Source organism: Rhinoderma darwinii, chromosome 1 (assembly GCF_050947455.1).
Source record: "Rhinoderma darwinii isolate aRhiDar2 chromosome 1, aRhiDar2.hap1, whole genome shotgun sequence".
NCBI classification, from domain to species: Eukaryota; Metazoa; Chordata; class Amphibia; order Anura; family Rhinodermatidae; genus Rhinoderma; species Rhinoderma darwinii.
Genome location: NC_134687.1, coordinates 262591592 through 262616818, shown reverse-complemented (window position 1 = coordinate 262616818; position 25227 = coordinate 262591592). Strand labels below are relative to the sequence as shown.

Below are 25227 nucleotides of genomic sequence, written 5' to 3'. Positions count from 1 at the left end.
GCAGATCCTTCCTGCCTCTCCAGCGGCTGGTCATCTTGACGGATGCCAGCCTCTCCGGCTGGGGGGCAGTGTTCGGCCTTCTCAGGGCACATGGTTTAAGGACAAAGCGCTGCTGAAGAGTACAACCTTCTGTAATCCTAACGCTCTGGCATTGGGCAACTCTTCTCCAGGGTCGTCTGGTTAATGTCCAGACCGACAACTCCACAGCGGTTGTTTATCTGAACCATCAGTGTGGCGCCAGCAGCAGAGTGCCGATGTGGGAGTCCTCTTTGATACTCCACTCTGGAGAATCACGTCCCAGCCGTGTCAGCGGTCCACATCCCACATGTGGACAACTGGGTTGCAGACTTCCTCAATCGGGAGAGGCTGGAGCCGGGGGAATGGTCGATTTTTATCCGGAGACTTTCCTCCCAGATCTTTTGCATCCTGTTTTCAACCACAAGGTTCTAGCCTACATGTCCGCGGCTTGGGATCCCACGGCTTACGTCGTTGACACCTTGGTCACTCCTTAGTAAGGTTTCTTCTATATCTCTTACTTTCTGCTGATGCCCAGAGCTCTCAAGTGGGTCAAGACTGGGCATTCCAGCCACTCTGGTGGCTCCAGACTAGCCTTGATGGGCCTGGTATGCCGACCTAGTCTATCTACTTGCAGACGCCCCATAGCGGCTTTCGTTGCGACACAACCTTCTTTCCGAAGGTTCGCTGTTGCACCCCACTTTACCTCGGCTTCATTTAACGTTGTGGCTGTTGAAGCCCAGGTTCTGAGATTCTGCAGTCTCTCTCAGCCCGTCATCCAGATGACATTAAAAGCCAGGAAGCCTCAGTCGGCCAAGGTTTACCACCATAGGTGGAACGCCTATTTCTGTAAGCAATACAGTTTCCATCCTTTAGTGTGCTCCACCCCTAGGGTTCTATCTTTTCTGCAGTCCAGTTTGAACCAGGGCTTGAGGTGGCTTCCCTAAAGGTTTAGTTCTCTCCCCTCTATCCCCTTTTAGCAAACGCTTTCATTCTCAGGTAAAGACCTTCTTGCAAGGTGTGGCTCATGCCGTCCCTCCTTATCGGCTTCCCTCTGAACCCCTGGACTTCAACCTGGTTCCGGGAGCTCTCCAGGCCTCCGCTTTCGAACCATAATGGGATATCTTGCTCAGTTTTCTTTCCTGGAAGGTTGCCTTCCTTGTGGTCAGTGTGTTATTAGATGAGTTTTGGAACTGGCAACGCTATCCTGTAAGGTTCCATTCCTTGTTTTCCGACCTGTCCCAACCTTTCTCCCAAAGATGACCTCCACATTAATGAGGACGTTAACCTTTCTTCCTTCTGTCCCCCCCTTGGGAGCGTGCACTTCGTTGTCTTGAGCGGTTTGCATTTACATTTGGCGAGTAAATGTTCAGAAACTGACTATCTTTGTGTCGCCTGAGAGGCCGCGCAAGGGTTTGGCCGCTTTCAAGGCTACCGTTGATCGTTGGGTTAGGTCTGTGATCCTGGAATCCTATCGGTTCAAGGCTTTTGGGTTACCGCATATTCCGTGAGGGTTGACGCTGCTTCCTGGGTGGTGCAACACAAAGCTCCGATCTTTCAGGGTTCCATTCTGCTACCTGGGCTTCGGTGCATACCATCACAAAGTTCTACCAAATTCATTCTCTGGCTTCCTCTGATGCCAGCCTGGGTCGCAAAGTACTCCAAGCTCTTGTGCATTAGGCGGGTCGCATGGTAGATTACAGATTTTTCCCACCCTCTGGGACTGGAGAAAGTTAGATTTTTGTACTCGTCGTAAAATCCCTCTTTCATTGCAGTAATTGGGGTACACAGATCTTTCGCTTGTTTGTTTTTTTTTGTTTTTTTTTCCAGGGCCCCAGATTTTTGCTCTGGTTGTTTGATGTTCTCCTGGGACCATGGATGTGCTGTTTTGTTATCCTACTGCTCATTTTAAACTAATTCGCTCTTTGTCTGTTGAAAGGATATGGCCTGCCTGGGCAGAGCCTGACATCCACTGCGTATTGAGCGGGCTCAGCTCCACACTAAACAAGCCCCACCTCACTGACGTACATGTACAGAAAATGTCAGGAAGGGGTTAAAGAGGTGTCTGTCAAATCTGTGGAAGTTATATTTGTATAATAAATAACTGCAGGCTCGAACTAGTAAAATGGTTTTGAGGTGCTTATTGTATCACTGAATTTGTACGTTTTATCTGATGTGAAGTCCGTTTAGTCATAAATTTATTACTTCTTGGTGGTATGTGTACTATAGATTGAATCACAATAATCCAGTTTTGATATAGAAATTCAGGTGTTTTTTTTAAACACAATCAAGCATAACCGTGCATAAGGCACTCCACAAATATTCCACCAGACGCGGTTGCTAGAGCTAACTGGAGAGGTATTTCTTTATTCCAGTCTATGGAAATTAAAGCCACCCTCCGGTCCGGGGACATTTTTTAAATCTAACAGGGTATATTGAGTAATATTGGCTTGTGCCCTCCATTTGCATCCCTCTGCCGTGGATCTGCTGTTTTGGGGTACCCTCTGTCTTGTCCCAAGATGGCCACAGCACTCACGTGAGTAGTCCTGGCCAATCTGAGAACAAAGGGAGTGTCTTAGACTCAGTCTGTGAAGCGCTGCGGCCATTTTGGGACAACACAGAGGGGACCCCAAAGCGGCGGAACTATGGCAGGAAGGGTCGACTGGAGGGCACCAGGTAATATAACCCCATCACATTTATAATTTTTGTCCTGTGACAGGCGGCTCGCTTTAAGGAAAGAGCTGAGCAAGGAGAGGTACCCCCGTCCTCCCGATAGGTGAGGTTTCTATAGGTATCCTGTGGCTAGATCATAAATGTCTCTGGTAGAAATACCCCCTTTATATGTGAATAGCGTTGAAAACATCAGATGACTCTCACAATCAAAGAGGATAAAATAAGTCAAAGTATTTACAAAGTTTTTAATTTTATTTAGATTTTATGTTTCATTTTTTTATTAATAAAAAAGCAAAACCAAAAAGAAAACGCCTTATATATTTTAGGCCGTGTTCACACTGAGTTTTTTGCAGGCAGAAAATTCTGCCTGGAAAAATCAGCTCCGTTTTTTTTTTTTTTTTTAAGTGGTTTTGCACCACACGTGTTTTATAAAGCGGTATTTTTAGGCTTCTTTTTTTAGCTATCTCCAACAGAAAGATGGAATAACCACAAGCGTTTTGTGGCTGAAAAACACATTAAAAAATCGCGGCAAAAAGCGCGTCTCCCATTGATTTGAATGGGGTTTTTGGAGGCGGAAAACACCTCAAGGTAGGGCATGTCGCTTCTTTTTCCTGCAACCGTTTTTTTTTTGCTGGCGGTAAAAAAAAAACGCCTCCACCTCCCATTGATTTCAATGGGAGTCATTTTCAGCCGTTTTTTGCCACAGTTGCTTCCGCAGCAAAAACTGCGGCAAAAAACTCTGTGTGAACAGTCCCTTAGGCCCTTTTCACACAGAGTTTTTTTGCAGGCAGAATATTCTACCTCAAAATTCTGTCTGGAATTTTGAGGCAGATTCTGATCTGCCTGCACACAGTTTGCCGCGTTTTTCGCTGTGTTTTACACCCGCGGCCATTGAGCGCCGCGGGCAAAAATGCTGCGAAGTACGCTTTCTCTGCTTCCCATTGATGTCAATTGGAGGTCAGAGACGTAAATGGCCGAGGCATTTTGGGAGGCATTTTCGGCTGTCTTTTGGCGCGTTTTCTGACGTGGTTTAAGCGTCAAAAAACGTGTCAGAAAACTCTGTGTGAACAGGGCCTTACAGTCGATCCTAGCAGATGAGAAGAATCATAGAACTAAAAATGTCAATACAGATTAACCCTATCCATGTTTCTTGGAATTTTAACCACTCCTGTAACATCTCATCAAAACTTTATTTAGACCCAATTTACAGTTTCTTTTTTCTTACAGGATTTTTTCCGGGAAGTTCTCAAGGATGTGATGCTTTTCTTAGGCATAAAATGACTCTAATTTCTCCATCCATTTTAAAGAAGTATGGAATTCCTTTTGATCGAGTAAGTTGTGCAAAATATATGATTTGAAAAACATTTTTGTGCGCTTAGATTGTGGCTCACTGTATGTCCTCTCTTCTTATATAGATCACACAGGAAGCAGGAGAGTTTATGATAACTTTTCCATATGGGTACCATGCAGGGTTTAATCATGGATTCAACTGTGCCGAGTCCACCAATTTTGCAACATTGCGCTGGGTTGATTATGGAAAAATGGCCACACAGGTTTGTCCGTTATTCTTTCAGAGGTTGAAGCTTCCTGTGTGCATGCTAATTCTATTCCGTCTCACCTTTTTGATTTTCTGCTCATAGTGCACATGTCGGAAAGACATGGTAAAGATCTCCATGGATGTTTTTGTGAAGTTCCTTCAACCTGACCGCTATGACGTTTGGAAGCAGGGGAAGGATATAACTGTTCTTGACCATTTGAAAGCAACTGAGGTTAGCAGTCCTGAGCTGGAGGCTTGGTTGGAGAGAAAAGCCCAAGGGAAAGTGGGCCGCAGGTATTTTTGTCCCCTTTTTTTTTTTTTAAAACCCACAATCTGGCTCTTTGAATTTGTTGCCTAGTCACATGGCTGCTAGTAGGAATAGATCTGGCGCTGTACAAATACAGGGCTAGACGACAGCTGTCTAGGTGTATAGCCAGCTTTAAACTTCAGAAAAACGTGTGTGTGTATATGTGTGTGTGTATATATATATATATGTGTGTGTGTGTATATATATATATATTTGTGTGTGTGTGTGTATATATATATATATATATATTTGTGTGTGTGTGTGTGTGTATATATATATATATATTTGTGTATGTATATATATATATTTGTGTGTGTATATATATATATATATTTGTGTGTGTGTGTATGTATATATATATATATATATATATATTTGTGTGTGTGTGTGTATATATATATATATATATATATTTGTGTATGTGTGTGTGTATATATATATATATATATATTTGTGTGTGTGTATATATATATATTTGTGTGTGTGTGTATATATATATATTTGTGTGTGTGTGTGTATATATATTTGTGTGTGTGTGTGTATATATATATATATTTGTGTGTGTGTGTGTATATATATATATTTGTGTGTGTGTGTGTGTGTATGTATGTATGTGTATATATATATATATTTGTGTGTGTGTGTGTGTATATATATATATATATATTTGTGTGTGTGTGTGTATATATATATATATATATTTGTGTGTGTGTGTGTATGTGTATATATATATATTTGTGTGTGTGTGTGTGTATATATATATATATATATATATTTGTGTGTGTGTGTGTGTGTGTGTATATATATATATATATTTGTGTATGTGTGTATATATATATATTTGTGTGTGTGTGTGTGTGTGTGTATGTATGTATGTATGTATGTGTATATATATATATATTTGTGTGTGTGTGTGTGTGTGTGTATATATATATATATATATTTGTGTGTGTGTGTTAGAGAGTAAACTTTTTGGGTATGTTTACAGGTAGTATTTTCAGGCGTATTTCTGAGCGTAAACGACTTGAAATACACCTGGAAAAATACTAGCAAAACGCCTCCAAACAGCTTCCCATTGAATTCAGCGGGAAATACACTGTGCTGTTCACATGAGGTGTATTTTACGCTGCTGAATTAAGAAAATGCCTCGTAAAAAGAAGTATCATGTCACTTCTTGAGGCGTTTTTGGATTTTCCGTTGACACTATGAAAAACGCCTTAAAAAAAACGCCTCAAAGGAAGCTTCAAATGAAGAAAAAAAAAAAATCTTCATTTTCAGCTTCAAAAAACGCCTTGAAAACAGCTCTGTTATTTTCAGCCACTTCTTTTTGTACATGTGAACAATCCCTTATATGTAAACTGTTTTTCAGGACATACAAAAAACGTAGCCAGCCCCGCAGGCAGAAGGTGCAAGATCAGAAACTACTAGATGAAGTATTTGGGTCTGTTATTTCAGACGATAAAATGGATGATGGGAAGAAGTGTGAGGACGACAGCAATAAAATGTGTTGTGAAGGTTTGTATCTAGTATTTCTCTATCTGGGAATGGGATTATTTAGATTTGCAGGGATATCCACTCGCCCAGTTTTTTTAGGGAGACACCTGCCACTCCTCACACGAATCACGTGAGGAGAGGGCGACATCCGTTTATCTACCAGTAGAACAAAGAATTGCTCATGTTAAACTCCAACATACCGTGTATTTTTTTAAGCTGCCATCAGGGAACAGGTGGGATCCCCATACACATTAGCTTGTCTATTAATCCTGCTGACATTAATCTGTTTATGGGCAGTTTAACCAGTTGCAGACCGCCCATAGACTATAAATGTCCGGCCTGTCCGCACCTACCTCTTCAAGGACGTTCCAGAACGTCCTGCAGATTTACACGGTCTGCCGCTCACTGGCGGCATATATATCTGAGTGATACAGGTGTCTCACGGACTGACCAGCGTGGTCTCCAGGCATGTGATCATTGTGACAATCTGTCACAACAAACACATTAATTCTCCTATCGGCGCTGTGATAGAGACAGCTGTATCACGGAGCTTTCACCCAGAGACCAATCTGTGTGGTCTCCGGTCATGTGATCGCTGTGATAGCCTGTCAGAGCGATCGCAGAAAAGTTTGTTTGTAAATAACAAACTTTTCCATTAGTTGTAGCTTCTCCCTCTCTGGCAGACTGTCATAGAGGTAGAAGAGTAATGTAAAAAACACACACAGCCTAAAACTATATTCTATATCAATATATATGAGCTAGATAATAATCTTTATTGTGACACAGAAAATCTGCATTTAGATAGATCATAATAATTATAATCTCTTTATCTAAATGCACTTTTTTTTGTTTCCTACAAATATAGATTATTGTTTATTATTATCGCATCTCTTTTATATATTGATGTATTGTACAGTTTTAGGCTGGGGCTATACAACAACTTTGGCCACGACACCGGTTGCAAACCCAAAGTGTTTGCTATGTCCAGTAGATTACATTGCAAGTAATAAAAGTCAATGTGGTTGTGTTGCAACGCGTAAGTTGCCGCAACATGACCGTTGCAAGAAATCCAAACTGTCGTGCCGCAGGTACTTGCAGGTCGCAACGCGACCACATTGATTGTAATTAGTTTCCGTGTAAGCTATGGGACATAGTGATCTGTAGCTGTGCAACCTGTGTCGTGGCCAAAGTCACCATGTAGCCCCAGCCTGAGGCCTTGTTCACACAGTGCAGATTTTGCATGCATTTTTTTTAATTCAAAACCAGAATTGGATCCAGGAGAGCAGACCTATAAGGCCTTCCTTTTATATATTTCTTCTGTGTAAGTTCCGTTCCTGGTTTTGGCTTAATAAATACATGTAAAATCTGCACTGTGTGCAAGGCCTTAGGGTGATTTTGTATGCGGTGCATTCACTGCAGATTTTACTGCCGGATTTGCGCAGGTAAAGTCTGCTGCCGATTTCAGTACTAGGCGAGTAGATGAGATTTTACAAATCTCACCCACATGCTGCAGACATTTTACACTGCAGATTTTCATATCTTTGATATGTTGTTAAATCAATACCTTGGGTTGGGGGGGGGGGGGGGGTCTACTTTCCTAAAAAGTCATTTTGGGGGTGTTCATGGTGTTTTGGCTCTTCACAACGACTGTAATGGTCGTATGGTGTCAGCAAACCAGCATTGAAAAATTTGCCAGTTAGCAAATCAAAAGCCAGTTAGCGCACCATTCATTGTAAGCTCCGCCTTGCGCCCAAGGTGTAGGAAATACACATATATTTGGTATCGCTGAAGTTGGTAGAAGTTTCTAAATATATATTCAGGTGTGTTTTACTCAGTGGCATGCACCAGATGTCAAAAAAGATCACCTAAATTACCTATTTTTTTTTTATTGTTTTTCTTCCATATTTTAAAAAAAGTTAAATATATCTATTATTTTTGTACACCATATGGAAGTCCAATATGTTCTTAGAAAAACAAGACCAAATACATGTAGGTTGGAAGAGTAATAGAAGAACAGTTTGCTTTTAAATTGGCACATGGCTACAACTTGAAAATGTTCAGGAAGAGGGGTAAAGCTTCTGGGCAGGAAGTGGTTAAGAATAAAGTGATGTTAAAGGGGTTGTCCCACGACAGCCTTTACTCCCAAACTCTCCCAAAGTCCTAGAAATGGTCACAGAAAGGGTTAAAGAGGCTCTGTCACCACATTATAAGTGCCCTATCTCCTACATAAGGAGATGGGCGCTATAATGTAGGTGACAGTAATGCTTTTTATTTAGAAAAACTACCTATTTTTACCACTTTATTAGCGATTTTAGATTTATGCTAATTTGTTTCTTAATGCCCAAGTGGGCGTGTTTTTACTTTAGACCAAGTGGGAGTTGTACAGAGGAGTGTATGATACTGACCAATCAGCGTCATACACTTCTCTTCATTCATTTACCTCACTAGCGATATAGCTATATCGCTATGTGCAGCCACATACACCCACACTAACATTACTGCAGTGTCCTGACGGTGAATATACATTACCTCCAGCCAGGACGTGATGTATATTCAGAATCCTGACACTTCGCTAATACAATCCCGACACTACAGCATAGCAAGCATAATCTTGCGAGATTACGATGTAAACAAGATTACGTTTGCCTTGCTGAAAATCTCACAGAAAAGTTTCAGAAGTGACAGGATTCTGAATACACATTACGTCCTGGCTGGAGGTAATGTATATATCAGGACACTGCAGTAATGTTATAGTGTGTTTATGTGGCTGCACATAGTGATATAACTATATCGCTAGTGCAGTGTAAATGAATAGAGAGAAGTGTATGACGCCGATTGGTCAGCGTCATACACTCCTCTGTACAACGCCCACTTGGTCTAAAGTAAAAACACACCCACTTGGGCATTAAGAAACTCATTCGCATAAAGCTAAAAATCGCTCATAAAGTGGTAAAAATAGATTGTTTTTAAAAAATAAAAAGCATTACTGTCACCTACATTATAGCGCCCATCTCCTTATGTAGGAGATAGGGCACTTATAATGTGGTGACAGAGCCTCTTTAAGAGTGTGTAGTGTTATTCAGTTACCTTTTTTCCTAGTTTGGTAAAGGTGTGCCAACGTATTTCCGCGCTCTCTCACTGGATGGGGTAGTTTGATTCTTTTTTGTAGACAGGCCCTCCATACATCACTGGCTGGCGGTGCAAGGAAAATTCTGTATTTCCTCAGTATATCTAAAAATTATTAGGCAAAGAGAGCCTACGACATTGCGTAATATATAGGTGGCAGAGGTGCAGTATAGAAATGCTGTACTTACATGAGGTAAATTTATAATCTCTAGTTGTTGGACCTGGGATCACATTTTACCTTATGTGAGTACAGCATTTCTATACTGCTCCTTGACCACCTATATAGTAAACCATGTTGTGGTCTCTGTTTTCTTAACTCCTTAATGACAGCCTACTGTCTTTTGAGAGCATGCGGTGCAGGTGCTTAGTCTACAGCGACGTCTTTTGGTGTCGCTGTTGTGAGCACTCATCCTCTAAGCAGGAGCTATATCTAACAGCTGCTGATCTCAGAGGAGCCTGCTGAATACAGCTGGGGTCGGAAAATATTCGGACCCCAGCTGGTTAACCCTTTGATCGCCGCGGTCCGTGACCGCAGCAAGATCAAATGGCACTCCCCTCTTTGATCGCGTCACTGGAAACCCGGTGACTTGCTCAAAGAGCAGAGAATCCCTCTGCAGTCAGCCCTGGGGACCTACAAGGAACCCCAGGGCTGTCTGTTCCGTTTGCCTGCTGTTCGGGCACACTACGTGCTGCCCGAACAGCAGCCTGTGTCATGGCGACACAGTATGATGTATTAGCATACAGGAGTATGCTAATACATTACAAGTAAGAAATAAAGTTATCCCTTAATGGAATTTAAAAAAAAAAAGTAGCCCCAAAAAAAAGGCATTATTTTGCATAAAATATATTTTTATTGCTCCTACACTAAATAAAAACTAAAAACCTACACATATTGGGTATCTAAATGACCGTAATAACCTGAAGAATTAATCTAACTAGTAATTTAGCGTGATACATGAACGGGATAAAAAATACACCAAAAAAACGATGCTGAGAATCGCTTTTTCTTATATTCACGCCGTAAAAAAATTATTTTTTTCTACCTCCAAACTATGAAAAATAAATTATATACAATTTCTCCCGCATAAAACAAGGCCTCGTACGGCCACGTCAATGAAAAAATAAAAAAAGTTATGACTGCTGAAAAGCTGAGAGGTAAAAACTGAAAAATTTAGCTGGTCATTAAGACCTTTTTCAGGCCCAGTCATTAAAGGGTTAAAGAGGATCTGTCACCAGTTCACCAATTCCCTATCTCCTAACTAATCTAATGGGCGCTTTGCTGCTGATCACTAGTGTGATTTTGTTTTGAAAACTATTATTATTTGTAAAGTTTTGACCATTTTTCTAAATATGCTAATGTGGCTCTAACAGCCAAATAGGAGGTGACTCTTTCTCTCACTTTGGGCAGTGTAATGTTTTCTGCATGACGCTGACCAATCAGCATACAGCTTCTCACCCTTCCCTGCCCAGCAACACAGCGTGATCTTATAGTATACAGCTTTCATTCCAGACTGTGTATTCAACTGGCGATATCTCTGACTATTTGAAGTGATCGCCCTTCCCTCCAGCCTCAGTCTCTCACACTGTGTGAAGCAGCTTCATGCTGATAGGACAGCGTCCCCTCAGGAGAATCGCTGCGGTTACCTCCCAGTTGTCTAATAAAGGCTCATTAGCAAATTTACAAAAAAAGCTCATAACTTTTAAAATAATAAACTTTTTGGGGCACAATTTTCACTAGCGTTATCCGTGTGACAGCGACTATTAGATTAGCTAGGAGATTGGGCATTACTAAACCAGTGACAGATCCTATTTAATACCTCTTTTCCTATATGCCTGACTCCTTCCTCTGCTGTGCTGACCCGAACACAAGAGATTGTGGGGGAGGGGTCCAGAGGAAGCACATGTGATGGCACTAGAGGGGATGTTTACTGCAAGCCCCATAATGCCTTGCTCTACCTTCCCCTGACTTGTTCTCCCTCATCTACCGCATCACTCCGTGCAGTCTTCTTCCCCTCTTGCTGCGGTTCTAAGAACATGAAATAATACCTGAAACTAGTGAATCCAGGAATCCACCTGTAATCGTACAGATGGTAAATCCGCTCCTAAGCGCTGAGATGTGCCCTGGCCACTGCCGTCTTCTCTGCTGCAGTACACTTTGTTCTATCCATGCAGCACCTCAGTCAACAATAGCATTTACATAGTCCCTGGCTGCTGCCCGTATACACGGGGACACCCCTCCGTGTTCTGGGTGCACAGAGGGGTGGCGTGGCGGACTATACTGTGTGTAGCTGGGAAACAGACTGATAGACACAGGCGCATCTGAATAGTAATGTTCATGGTGGAACTCTGCATCATGACATATCTGTCCGTGGAGTGTTGCTAATATATGTCCGTTAGTCCATCAGTCGGAGACCATACTGCACTTGGACAGGGTACAGTCTGTACTGTAGGTCTCCTACGCATGTTCTTGGCAGTGGAAAAGCCGGGTAGAAGAGACCGCCTCATAACAGGAGTGGAATCCCTGCGCCAATAGTTCAGAGATCCAGCAGCACAGTCTGTTTTACTGCGCATGTCTCTCCTCTTAAAAGCCTCACTAGAAGGACCTGCAGGGACCCATACTGAAGTAACAGCAGGGGGCGCCAATTGGTGCTTGTAAGTTGAATAACTCCGGATCTATAACAAAAATTTTTTTTAAAGTATTAGCTTCAAATAAGGAGTACTTTTATGGGCACTTTCAGTTATGGGACACCCCTTTTAATTCATTTATGCCTCTTACATGGTAGCATCAAGTGGAACCTAGGTGGCTGCAAAAGACACTGCTTATGTCACAAGAAATGCCTTTTTTGTACGCTGGTGACTAGAACAAGCTATGCACGCAAAAAGTTTGTGCAATCGGCTGTGTGCTTTTTTTTTTTTTAGACTAACCAATATTTAACCCCTTAGTGAACACCAATACGCCTTTTCACGTGAGTCACTAAGGGGCCATAGGCTAGGCTGACGCCTTTTCACGTTCGCCTAGTCTAAGTCCTGCACGGGTCTCCCGTGCAGGCTGGAGCCGGGGCTCTGCTGTCTGATGACAGCTGAGCTCCTGCTCCAACGCCCGCGATCGAAGTTTACTTCGATCGCAGCCGTTTAACCCGTCAAAATGCTGCCGTCAATAGCGACATTTAACTTTGTTTACAGAGAGAGTGAGCTCCCTCTGTCACCCATCGGTGGCCCGCGAATGCAATCGCGGGTCTCCGATGGGTTGTCATGGCAGCCGGGGGCTTGGTAAAAGCCCCCAGGTCTGCCCTGGACATATGCCTGTTAGGACGCGCCGGAGGCACGTCCTAACAGATTGCCTGTCAGATTTGCACTGACAGGCAATAATGCTCTGGTATACGAAGTATACCAAAGCGTTATAGCAGCGATCTGAAGATCGCACAGTAAAGTCCCCTAGTGGGACTAGTGAAATAAATAATAAATGTGAAATAAAGATTATTAATAAAAAGTACAGTAAAAAAATAAGTAAATTTTTTTCCATAAAAAGTGGTTTTATTTAGTGAAAAATAAATAAAAGTACACATATATGGTATCGCCGCGACCGTAATGACTCCATTAATAAAGTTAATATGTCATTTAAACCGCAAGGTGAACACCGTAAAAAAAAAAACAATGGAGAAATTGCAATTTTTTTTCCATTGCCCCCCAAAAAAGTCATAATAAAAATGAATCAATAAGTCCCATGCACCCCAAAAGAGTACCAATCAAAACTATGTCTCGTCCCGCAGAAAACAAGCCCAAAAAATCACTACATTCATAGAAAAATAAAAGTTACGGCTCTTGGAAAGCGACGATGCAAAAACAAATAATTTTAGTTCAAAAGTGTTTTTATTGTGCAAAAGTCGTAAAACATAAAAAACCTCTACATATGTGGTATCGCCGTAATCGTACCGACCCATAGAATAAAGGTAACATGTTATTTACGAGGCACAGTGAACGGCGTCAATTTAAAAACGCATAGAACAATGGCGGAATTTCAGGTTTTTTTTTATAATCCCCCCCCCCCAAAAAAAAGTTAATAAAAGTTAATTAAAAAATTATATGTACCCAAAAATGGTGCTATTAAAAAGTACAACTAATCCCGCAAAAAACAAGTCCTCATACAGCTATGTAGACGAAAAAATTAAAAAGTTAGAGCTCTTTGAATGCGACTATAGAAAAAACAAATAAAATAGCTTGGTCATTAGGGCCTAAAATGAGCTGGTCACTAAGGGGTTAACAGATATGTGGTTACAAAGTAAAATGATCACAATTAAGCCACACGGGTTAATGCTGCCATTTCAGTCTCCCTAGATGGCCATATATCCATTGTCTAATGTGGCTTTACAATCACAAAATGATTGTATATACCGGTCACTTTGGCCGGTTAATATGTTCAGTGAAACTTTGTGGCATCACTTTCAACATGCTATCATTCTTAAACATTTTAAAAATCATAACATTTTATAGCAATACGAAAAAATCGGCATAAAGTGAACACCCCGGCAACCAGTGGACCTTTTAGTTTAACTTCCACTTCTGTCTTTTTTTAATTAAAAAGTTAAATACGGCAGTATCCGTGTGCAGAGCAGCAAATTTCTGAAGATGCCACGTTTTTGGCTGTTCGTGCACCAGAAATTCAAATCTAGGCGTAGCTTAGCACTATACATTACGCCAATTTCTGTTGTCAATTTATAGAAAATGTGTCGGACCGACTGGTTCATAATAGGTATATGCCTAAGAACTTTAAAAAAAATGGTGACTTCTCCCTTTTTTTGTTTAATTTCAACAGACATTTTGGAGAATCCGTTGGCAACATTTCCTTCTTTTTTGAAACCTAAGAATGCAAGATGTGGCAAGAAACAAAGGAATGTCTTTTCAGGGGCCCAGGTTAAAGGCAACATATTTAACTTTCCCAATCTAAAAAATTTTGACAATTTAGACCTGTCAGGAGAGGAAGATTTTAAGCCTCAGCGCTTAGTTTCCAAGCTGTATGTTGTCCCGAAGTCCAAAAATATTGTATTTGACAAGACGCGGATGTCCTGCCAAGAAGCATTTGAACACTTTGCCACGGAATTTGACAGAAAACAAGTTGAACATTCTATTGGGATTCCAAAAAAAGCGGGAGTGCCTAATGTGCGTTACCATCACATATGCTTATTGTTACTTATGTGATCAGGTGCAACAAATTAATATTCTGCTATGCATTTATTATGTTCCTTCAGCATCAAGCCCTCTTCCCAGAAATGAAAATTAAGAAGAGCAGGCGCCATCCACTGGGTAGACCGCCGACTCGCTCTCCCTTGTCTGTAGTCAAGCAGGATGTGTCCAGTGATGATGGTAAACAATTTGTATTATTAACCATCTCATCCTTCTCTTTTTGAGCTCTTTCCTCTATGCATGATAGAAATGTGTCCAATTTGTAAACATCAGAAGCACCACGGATATCTGGGATCAAAGCAACTAATCATTTACATACCCTTATGGCACATTCACACGTGGCAGAATTGCTGTTGAATTCCGCTGTGGACAGTCCGCAGTGGAATTCTGCAGCAGCCGTTTTTTTCATTTCTATACACTTTTAGGAAAGTTAGTTCAGACGTTGCAGAAAATAACTGCAGCAATCAGGCTGCGGTGCAGAATTTTCCCTCTGCAACATTCTCATGACGTTGCGGAGGAGAAGCGGAATTTCACTGCAGATTTCAGCCTTTGCAATGCAAAAACTGAAATCGGTGGCAAGTCCGCTGTGATATCTGCAACGTCTGAATTACCTGTCAAATATGCAAATGTTGGTGCAGATTCGTTGCGTAATTGCCCCAAATCTGCACCAACATTTGCAGTGGAAATATTCCGCCACTTCTGACATGGCCTTATTCCCCAGGGTCCCCTAATTCCCGCACTTTTTTTTTTTTTCTTTCAAATTGTCCCCTCCGTTGTCCCACTACGGTTGGCGCTCCGCTTTGTTGCCCACTGGAGGAGACCTAATCTCTCCTCAGTGGGCCTTGCCTTCTACCTCGCTGGGACATGGTCCAATCAATGTGGACAGTTTCACATCGATGCAGAAGACATGCTGATTTACCTTTTCTCACAAGACCAGCCACTGTAAGGCCCCATGCACACGACCGTCATAATTGTCCGCAATTACGGCCCATTCACTTCTATTGCCCAAGGACACCTTTGCGGCCCATGGATACGGGCACGGCCGTGTGCATGGGGCCTAACCTGGTCATACCGGAGCTGACGCCGTTCAGACGGGAGGTGGAGGCGCCGTGGGCAGAATGGTAGCGGCTCCAGAATCACAGGGTTACAGAGGCTGGTCTTGCGAAAATAGATAAATCTTGCGAGATCAGCATGTCTTCTGCATCCTCAGCCCTGTACTGATGCGAGTTATTAGCATATCCTTGCCAAAACGGAGCGCTGACTGTAGAGGGACAACGAAGGGGACGATTTAAAAACAAAAAACAAACAATGTGCGGGAATAAGGAGACCACCGAGAATAAGGGTATATAAATAAATGGCTTGCTAAAAAACAAACAAACTGATGACCAGTCATCTTTAAGGCCCAGTTCACACACAATTTTTTTGGCGCTGATTTCGATGCGGAAAGCGTGCCGAAAACCGTCCGACACCGCCTCCTATTGATTTCAATGGGAGCTGAAGGCGCTCTTTTTTCCCGAAGGAATTTTGAGGCAGATGTTTTTTTTTTCTGCCTGCAAAATACATTGTGTGAACAGGTTCTAAGGCTTTTTTTTTTTCTTTTTGCCAGTCTGACGATTAATTCCGATCCGTTAAGCATGCTCCTGGTAGTCCATTCTGCCTCTTTTTGATTTAACCTAAATTACATAAATTCATGACAAGCACAAAGTTAATTTGCGGATTCATTTAGATTATAAATGAAAAGCAATCTTTGGAGCCCATTCAGAGTATCTTTTGTATAAGTTCACATGTGGGGTTGATGTATGAGTTTTCACGGCTTTTTTTTAATTTTTTTTCCTGGCAATATTTTCCTGTCAATTTCACACAAAAAAAGCAATATAACATTTTCCACTTCCCAAACCACCTTTTGTAATTTTCAGATTCTATCCCGTTCTCTGGTGAAGATGAAGTTGGTGATTCGGAGACTCTTCCTAAGCTTCTGTCACACTTATGGAAGAACAAGCCGCCAAACCTTTTTGCGGAGAGGAAATTCAATGCTATAGCTGCCCTGGTAGAGCCATACTGTGCTGTGTGTTCCCTTTTCTATCCTTGCAAACAGGTATGAAGTCATTGGATGAATTCTTTCTACCGGTGTCTACTCCGCTTACAATCCTGCCTCTTTCAGAACTTTGTGGTGTTGTTGTCATTTTCTGATGCTTGTAATGGAGTTTCTAATGCAAAAACCATTTAACAGGATATTTCTCAGCTGTCTGAGTCAGTCAGTCCTAAAAGAGGACAGAAAACAAAGCCCATTATACCAGAGATGTGTTTTACACCCAGTGAGAGTAATATGGACCCCATGCCAGTGAGCACATACATTGGAGAAGATGGTACAAGTCCTCTGTTGTCCTGTGTGAAATGCTGTGTGCAAGTCCATGCCAGTGAGTGTCTCCATTACTACTGTTGATCACGTCCTCTAGCTAGCTGTGTCCGTTTACTGTACTATTTGGTATCATTTCTTTTTTTCTTCAGGCTGCTACGGTATTCATCCAGATTCGGTAAATGAGAATTGGATCTGCTCACGCTGCTCAGCTTCTGCTTGGAATGCTGTGAGTAATGCACGTTGTCATTGTTAAAACCGATCTTCATCCCCTTACCAGTATAACAAAACCTCTACCTCTTTGTACATCGCCACCTTTTTTTCTTATCTGCATTCCCTTCCCTAGTTCAAGCAATCCCTTGCAACCCAGGACTTGGAGCCATCTTAGATTACTGCTTTTGGCTTCTTGAGTCAAACCTCCCTACCCTGATGTCTCCTTGGCCTTCTAGAGACTCTATCACCACATTATAAGTGCCCTATCTCCTATATAAGGAGATGGGCGCTATAATGTAGATGACAGCAGTGCTTTTTATTTAGAAAAACTATCTATTTTTACCACTTTATGAGCTATTTTTAGCTTTATGCTAATGAGTTTCTTAATGCCCAAGTGGGCGTGTTTTTACTTTAGACCAAGTGGGCGTTGTACAGAGGAGTGTATGACGATGACCAATCATCGTCATGTACTTCTCTCCATTCATTTACACAGCACATAGCGATATAGCTATATCGCTATGTGCAGCCACATGCACAAACACTAACGTTACTGTAGTGTCCTGATAATGAATATACATTACCTCCAGCCAGGACGTGATGTTTATTCCGAATCCTGACACTTCTGAATCTTTTCTGTGAGATTTCCAGCCAGGCAAACGTAATCTCGTTTTAAATGACAGTTTACAGCGTAATCTCGCGAGATTACGTTTGCCTTGCTGGAAATCTCACAGAAAAGATCCAGAAGTGTCCGGATTCTGAGTACACATCACGTCCTGGCTAGAGGTAATGTATATTCATTATCAGGACACTGCAGTAACGTTAGTGTTTGTGTATGTGGCTGCACATAGCGATATAGCTATATCGCTATGTGCTGTGTAAATGAATGGAGAGGAGTGCATGATGCTGATTGGTCAGCGTCATACACTCCTCTGTACAACGCCCACTTGGTCTAAAGTAAAAACACGCCGAGTTGGGCATTAAGAAACGAATTAGCATAAAGCTAAAATCGCTTCTAACGTGGTAAAATAGATTGTTTTTCTAAATAAAAAGCACTGATGTCACCTACATTACAGCGCCCATCTCCTTATGTAGGAGATAGGGCACTTATAATGTGGTGACCGAGCCTCTTTAACCCGTTAGTGACCGGCCCATAGTCTTTTTTCGTCGGTCACTAACGGGCCTTATTCCGATGCCATAGACTTTTTACGTTGCGGCATCGAAATAAGTAAACAGAGCAGGGAGCTGTCAAATCTCCCTGCTCTCAGCTGCCGGAGGCAGCTGAGGGCTGGGAGCGTCCCTGCTCTGCCGGGTGAGATCGATATTCGTATCGATCTCACCCGTTTAATCCCTCAGATGCGGTGCTAAATAGCGAGCACCGCATCTGAGTGATTTTGGAGAGAGGGAGCTCTCTCTCATCCCACCGACACCCGGCGATAAGATCGCCGAGTGTCTGTGTCTCCCATGGCAGCCGGGGGCCTAATAAATGCCCCCAGGTCTGCCTGTAGCGAATGCCTGCTAGATCATGCCGCAGGCATGACCTAGCAGATGCCTGTCCGTTGTAAACGGACAGGCAGTAATACACTGCAATACAAAAGTATTGCAGTGTATTATAATAGCGATCGGAGGATCGCATAGTGAAGTCCCCTAGTGGGACCGGTAAAAAAGTGAAAAAAAAAGTTTAATAAAGTTAATTTAAAAAAATTTTGAAAAACCCACTTTTTCCCCTTACAAACTGCTTTACTATTAAAAAAACAAAATAAAGTAAAAAAGTTACACTTATTTAGTATCGTCGCGTCCGTAACGACCCCGACTATAAAGTTATTACATTACTTAACCTGCACAGTGAACGGCGTAAGAAATTAAATAAAAAACGACGGAAAAATTGCTGTTTTCTGTGAATCCTGACTTTAAAAAAATGTGATTCAAAAGTGATCAAAAAGTCGCATCTACTCCAAAATGGTACCAATAAAAACTACAAGTCTTCCCGCAAAAAAAAGCCCTCATACAACCGCATCGGCGAAAAAATAAAAACGTTACGGCTCTTCAAATATGGAGACACAAAAACAAATAATTTTGAAAAAAAAGCGTTTTTACTGTGTAAAAGTAGTAAAACATACAAAATCTATACACACTTGGTATCGTTGCAATCGTAACAACCCGCTGAGTAAACTTATTGTGTTATTTATACCACACGGTAAACGGCGTAGATTTAGGACGCATAAAAGCATTGCAAAATTTCAGATTTTTTTCTATCTCCCCCCCCCCCCCCAAAAAAAGTTAATAAAAGTTAATCAATAAATAATATGTACCTCAAAATGGTGCGATTAAAAAATACAACTTGTCCCGCAAAAAACAAGACCTTATACAGCTATGGCGACGCAAAAATAAAAAGGTTATAGCTCTTGGAATGAGACGATGGAAAAACGTAAAAATATAGCGTGGTCATTAAGGTCTAAAATAGGCTGGTCATTAAGGGGTTAAAGTGAATGTGTCTGTGACCATGACAGTGAGGTCTGTTAGGAGACTAAACTCCCTGAAATTGGAAGTGATTTCAATTGATTGACAAATGCAGACAGGAGGCCATCATTTAGAGCAGGAAGGGACATCACCCGGGAAATGACTGCAATCATGTTACATGGCATATTCTGATTGTTAAGATATGTTCACACGGCCTATTTTCAGATGTAATTCGGGCGTTTTACGCCTCGAATTACGCCTGAAAAAACGCCCCTAATACGCCTACAAACATCTGCCCATTGCTTTCATTGGGAATTACGATGTTCTGTTCCCACAAGCCTTTATTTTACGCGTCGCTGTCAAAATACGGTGCGTAAAATGACGGCTCATCAAAAGAAGTGTAGGACACTTCTTGCGACGTTTTTGGAGGTGTGTTTCATTGACTCCATTGAAAAACAGCTCAAAAAACGCGAGTTACTACAAAAACGTCTGAAAATCAGGAGCTGTTTTCGCCTGAAAATAGCTCCGTATTTTCAGACTCTTTTGGTCACTGCGTGTGAACATACCCTAACATGAGTCACATGTTGTTTTACCACTGAACTTCGGCTTTAAAGGGGTTGTGTCACCACAAACATTTAGGGCATATTGACAGGATATGGCTGGCTGCTGTATCCAGGCGAAGCATGGGTGAACAACAGGACGGGAATTCGGAACAACATATCTCGCTGTGGTACGCTGTATCCGTAATTCCAATGAAAAGTAAATGAGTGTTATACGGAAATGGCGTAGCACGGCAAGCTACGCTGTTTCCAAATTCCTGTTCTGTTGTTCATCCAAGCTTATCTTGTATGTTGCAACCAGGGGCTACCTCAGGAGGCGGGACGGGGGACCCCCATTCGGGAGATTGTTGCGGAGATAAGCGATGCACTCTTTCGTAATGCCCATTTACTTTTTATGGGAGTTACGGATACAGGGTAGCATAGCGAGCCACGCTGTTTCCAGATTCCCATCCTGTTGTACACCCATGTTCCACCTTGATGCGACAGCCAGTTGCTGCCTTAACAGACCGGACAGAGGTCCCAGGTGGCACATCCTGTGGATATGCTCTAAATGTTTGTGGTGACACAACCCCTTTTAATGTAACAGTTTTTATATACATGAGGTATTAACAAAGACTTAATAAACAGACACGGGTAGATTATGTCTTGCCTGCTCCATTTAATTTTCTTGTCTGCAGAATTGCTGCTTGTGTAATCTTCGAGGAGGCGCTCTACATTCTACTACAGACAGAAGGTGGGTTTAAATTCTGAAGTAATCATTTCTATCTTACCTACCTACAGCTCACCTTGGATTTATAGTAAACTATTAATAACATTTAATTTATAAATTCTTTTACGGCTATGTCACATGTTTAACGGACACTTTCTCAAGTGTGCATGACCATGTTTTTTGCTAAATGCTTTTGTTTTTTTCCTCTAAATTTACTCAGATGGGTGCACATTGTCTGCGCTATTGCAGTTCCAGAAGCTCGCTTTGAAAATGTGATTAAGCGCCACCCAGTGGACATCAGTACCATTCCAGAACAGCGGTGGAGACTGGTAAGTTGAGAAAATGTAAAGAGGCTCTGTCACCAATTTATAAGTGCCTTATCTCCTACCTAATCTGATAGGCGCTGTAATGTAGATTGTAGTGGTTTTTATTTTGAAAAACGATAATTTATGAGCAAGTTATGAACAATTTTAGATTTATGCTACTTAGTTCTTAATGAAAAAAAATTGCTAAACCCACATTTTCTTTGAAAAAACAGATTTTAATTTTTACGTCCTACTTCCAATAATTTCTGAAATGAACCTGTGGGGTCAAAATGCTCACTATACCCCTAGATAATTTCCATGAGGTGTGTAGTTTCCCAAATGGGGTCAGTTTTGGTGGATTTCCACTGTTTTGGCACCGCAAGAGCCCTTCAAACCCGAGATGGTGCCTAAAATATATTCTAATAAAAAGGAGGCCCAAAATCCACTAGGTGCTCCTTTTTGCTTCTGAGGCCTGTTATTCAGTACATTCACACTAGGACCACATGTGGGATAATTCCTAAATCTGCAGAACCTGGGCAATAAATATTGAGTTGCGATTCTCAGGTAAAACTTTGTGTTACAAAAAAAATTGATTTAAAAATTAATTTCTACAAAAATAAATTTGTAAATTTCACCTCTACTTCGCTTTAATTCCTGTGAAACGTCTAAAGGGTTAAGAACTTTCTACATGCAGTTTTGAATACTTTGAGGGGTGAAGTTTTTAAAATACGGTGACTTATTGGGAGTCTCTAATATATAAGGCCCTCAAAGCCACTTCACAACTGAACTGGTCCCTGAAAAAATGGCCTTTTGAAATTTTCTTTAAAGTGTGAGAAATTCTAGCTTAAGTTCTAAGCCTTGTAACGTCTTAGAAAAATAAAAGAACGTTCAAAAAACGATGAAAACATAAAGTAGACATATGGGGGATGTTAATTGGCAACAATTTTGTGTGGTATAAGGAAAGATAACCCCAGCACACACAAAAGAGATCAAGATGCAAAATATATTTACGTTTTATTGCAACTGCAACAAAATGGTGGTATTGTAGTAGTAAGCGACTTGATAGGACGTTTCGGCCGATCCACGGCCTTTGTCACTGTCGCTGATTGTAAGTGGCACTGGTATGGGATGTCCGCCGGATCTGCCCTGTGTGGCAACCATTTTGTGTGGTATAACTGCCTGTCTTACAAGCCGATACATTTAAATTGAGAAAAATTAAATTTTTTGCAATTTTTCGCTACATTTTGGTGTTCTTCACAATTAAATACTGAAGGTATCGATCAAATTTTGCCAGTAACATAAAGTCCAATGTGTCACGAGAAAACAGTCTCAGAATCGCTTGGATAGGTAAAAGCATTTTGAAGTTATTACCACATAAAGTGAAACATGTCAGATTTGAAAAACGAGGCTCTGTCAGGAAGGTCAAAAGTGGCCAAAGAGGGAAGGGGTTAAGAACTAATTAGCATAAATCTAAAATTGTTCATAACTTGCTCAAAAATGATTACAGCGCCTATCAGATTAGGTAGGAGAAGGGGCACTTATAAACTGGTGACAGAGACTCTTTAAGTAAAATATCGAAAGTTTGATGATGTTATTGCTGAAGAATTTGGGGACGTGTTAACATATAGTGTTCTCTAATTCAGAGATGTGTATATTGCCGGAAAAAAATTCGAAAAGAGGTTGCTGCTTGTGTCCAGTGTTCTGTCGATCGATGTTCCACCTCCTTCCATGTCACATGTGCACATGCCGCTGGTATATCTATGGAGCCTGATGATTGGCCTTATGTTGTAACAATTACATGCTTCAAGCACAAGGCAAACAGTCAATCTGTAAGTAAAGTTCAATTACCTCTTGTCATTTCTTTTTGACTTAAAAGAAGTAGAAGTATCTAGTTCTAAAAAATCTGCGTTGGCCCATTCTTCTGTTGTGCCTCCTGGAAATTTATTTTTTCTGCATATTTCAAAGTTTCAAATTTCGAAAGACTTCTATCATGACTCAATAATACAAAGCCGCATGTATATATTCTAGATTTCAGAATGGGCATTCTACAGGCATCAGTACTTTGTTTGTAGCAGAAGCAAAAGGTGTTTAAAGGAAACGTCCACTATTGATATTGAAACGGCTTCTAAGGCTCCATTCACACTACCGTTCAGCTCCGTTTAGCTCTGTCCCATCAGGAAGAGAGTCCAAACAGAAAGCATGGCTTCCGTTTGAATTACCATTGATTTCTATGGTAATTCTTTCAGATGCTTTCTGTTTGCTTCTGTTCGCTAGGTTTTCGTTTTTTTGACTGGAGCAAAAGTATAGTCTGCAGCACTTTTGCTTCCGTGAAAGTAAACGGGAACCTAGCAAATGGAGGCAAACGGAAAGCATCTGAAACAAAAGAATTACCATAGAAATCAATGGCAATTCAAACGGAAGCGATGCTTTCCGTTTGGGCTCTCGTTCATCTCTTCCTCTGAAGTGTATTATAAAAGCGATTGGACGATCGCATAGTGAAGTCCCCTACATAATAAATAAAAATCCACTTTTTCCCCCCTTTACAAAATGCTTTATTATTAAAAAAAAAAAAAAAGTTACACATTTGGTATCGCCGTGTCCGTAACGAGCCCAACTATAAAGTTATTACAATATTTAACCCGCTCCGGCGAACGGTGTAAAAAATTAAACAAAAAATGCAAGAATTGCTGTTTCCTGTGAATCCTGCTTAAAAAAAATGTGATAAAAAGTGATCAAAAAGTCTCATCTACTCCAAAATGGTACCGATCAAAACTACAAGTCGTCCCGCAAAAAAAAACCTCATACAGCTGCATCGGCGGAAAAATAAAAAAAAAGTTATGGCTCTTCAAATATTTTACTGTGTAAAAGTAGTAAAACATAAGAAAACTATATAAATTTGGTATCGTTGCAATCGTAACAACACGCTGAATAAAGTTATTGTGTTATTTATATTGTACAACACGGTAAACGACGTCCATTTAGGACGCAAAAATGTAGCAATATTGCTGGGGTTTTTTTTCTATTCCCCCCCCCCAAATAAAACTAAATAAAAGTTAATCAATAAATTGTATGTACCCCAAAATGGTGCTATTGAAAAATACAACCTGTCCCGCAAAAAACAAGACCTTACACAGCTATGTTGACGCAAAAATAAAAAAGTTATAGCTCTTTGAATGTGACGGTGGAAAAACGTAAAACATAGCTTGTTCATTAAGGTGTAAAATAGGCTGGTCACTAAAGGGTTAAAGAGGCTCTGTCACTAGTTTAGTGTAATTCCCAATCTCCTAGCTAAACTGATAGTCGCTGTCACACTGATAACGCTAGTGAGAATTGTGTTCCAAATACTTTATTATTTTATAAGTTTTTTCTAAATATGATAATAGACAAGTGGGAGGTAACATCAGCGATTCTCCTGAGGAGGAGCCTCCTCACAGCTTCTGAGCTGTCCTATCAGCATGAAGCTGCTTCACACAGTGTGAGAGACTGAGGCTGGAGGGAAGGGCGATCACTTCAAACAGCCATACTCAGGCTGTGGACCACCTAGAACCTGAGATTCTAATCTTTCATATGACACCAGGATCACAGTTCTAGCTCTAAAACATCCGGAGGAATCACCAGTTGAAAACACAGTTGGGAATGGAAGCCGTATTCTATATACGCTTTATTGCTGGACAGGGATGGTGGAGAAGCTGTATTCTGATTGGACAGTGTCATACCGAAAACCTTACACCACCCAGAGTGAAATGAAAGCGTTACCTCCCATTTGGCACGTATAGCCATATTAAAATGCACATATCGGTAACTTTGCAAATAATAATTAAAAAAAAAGACACTAGTTATCAGCATCGTAGCGCCTATTAGATTGGTTAGGAGATCCTCTTTGCTGAACTTCGCCTAACATTTAAATTATTGACTATTGCTTTTTAATTCAATTACAACATAGCGACATTGCATCTTTGACTTCAAGCACTGATAATAGACTATTATTTATAGTTGGCTATTATTGATTTTTTTCCCAGATTTTTCGAGTATACTAAAAGGCCTTTATTATAGCACAAATTTTACCATAATCGTTATTTTCTGGGAAACTAAAACCATAGCAGACTATGTCGATACATCCTACAGGAGGATCTCGCGTCAGCCACTCAATTGTAGCAGTAAGGGTATGTTCACACGAGGTCATTACGTCCGTAATTGACGGACGTATTTCGGCCGCAAGTACCGGACCGAACACGCTGCAGGGAGCCGGGCTCCTAGCATCATAGTGATGTACGACGCTAGGAGTCCCTGCCTC

General features: G+C 41.1%; 1 protein-coding gene across 1 annotated transcript in view; it reads left to right on the top strand.

Annotated features, from left to right (window-relative positions):
* Positions 1-25227, top strand: part of LOC142760640 (lysine-specific demethylase 4B-like) — a 78979-nt gene that overhangs the window by 37171 nt on the left and 16581 nt on the right. The window contains exons 7-18 of the mRNA XM_075863835.1: positions 3916-4019; positions 4104-4241; positions 4329-4519; positions 5902-6047; positions 13966-14309; positions 14399-14513; positions 16250-16428; positions 16564-16750; positions 16842-16918; positions 20597-20652; positions 20849-20957; positions 22577-22762. Of these exons, the coding sequence (XP_075719950.1) occupies positions 3916-4019; positions 4104-4241; positions 4329-4519; positions 5902-6047; positions 13966-14309; positions 14399-14513; positions 16250-16428; positions 16564-16750; positions 16842-16918; positions 20597-20652; positions 20849-20957; positions 22577-22762 (1832 nt within the window). The remainder of the gene's footprint in view (positions 1-3915; positions 4020-4103; positions 4242-4328; positions 4520-5901; positions 6048-13965; positions 14310-14398; positions 14514-16249; positions 16429-16563; positions 16751-16841; positions 16919-20596; positions 20653-20848; positions 20958-22576; positions 22763-25227) is intronic.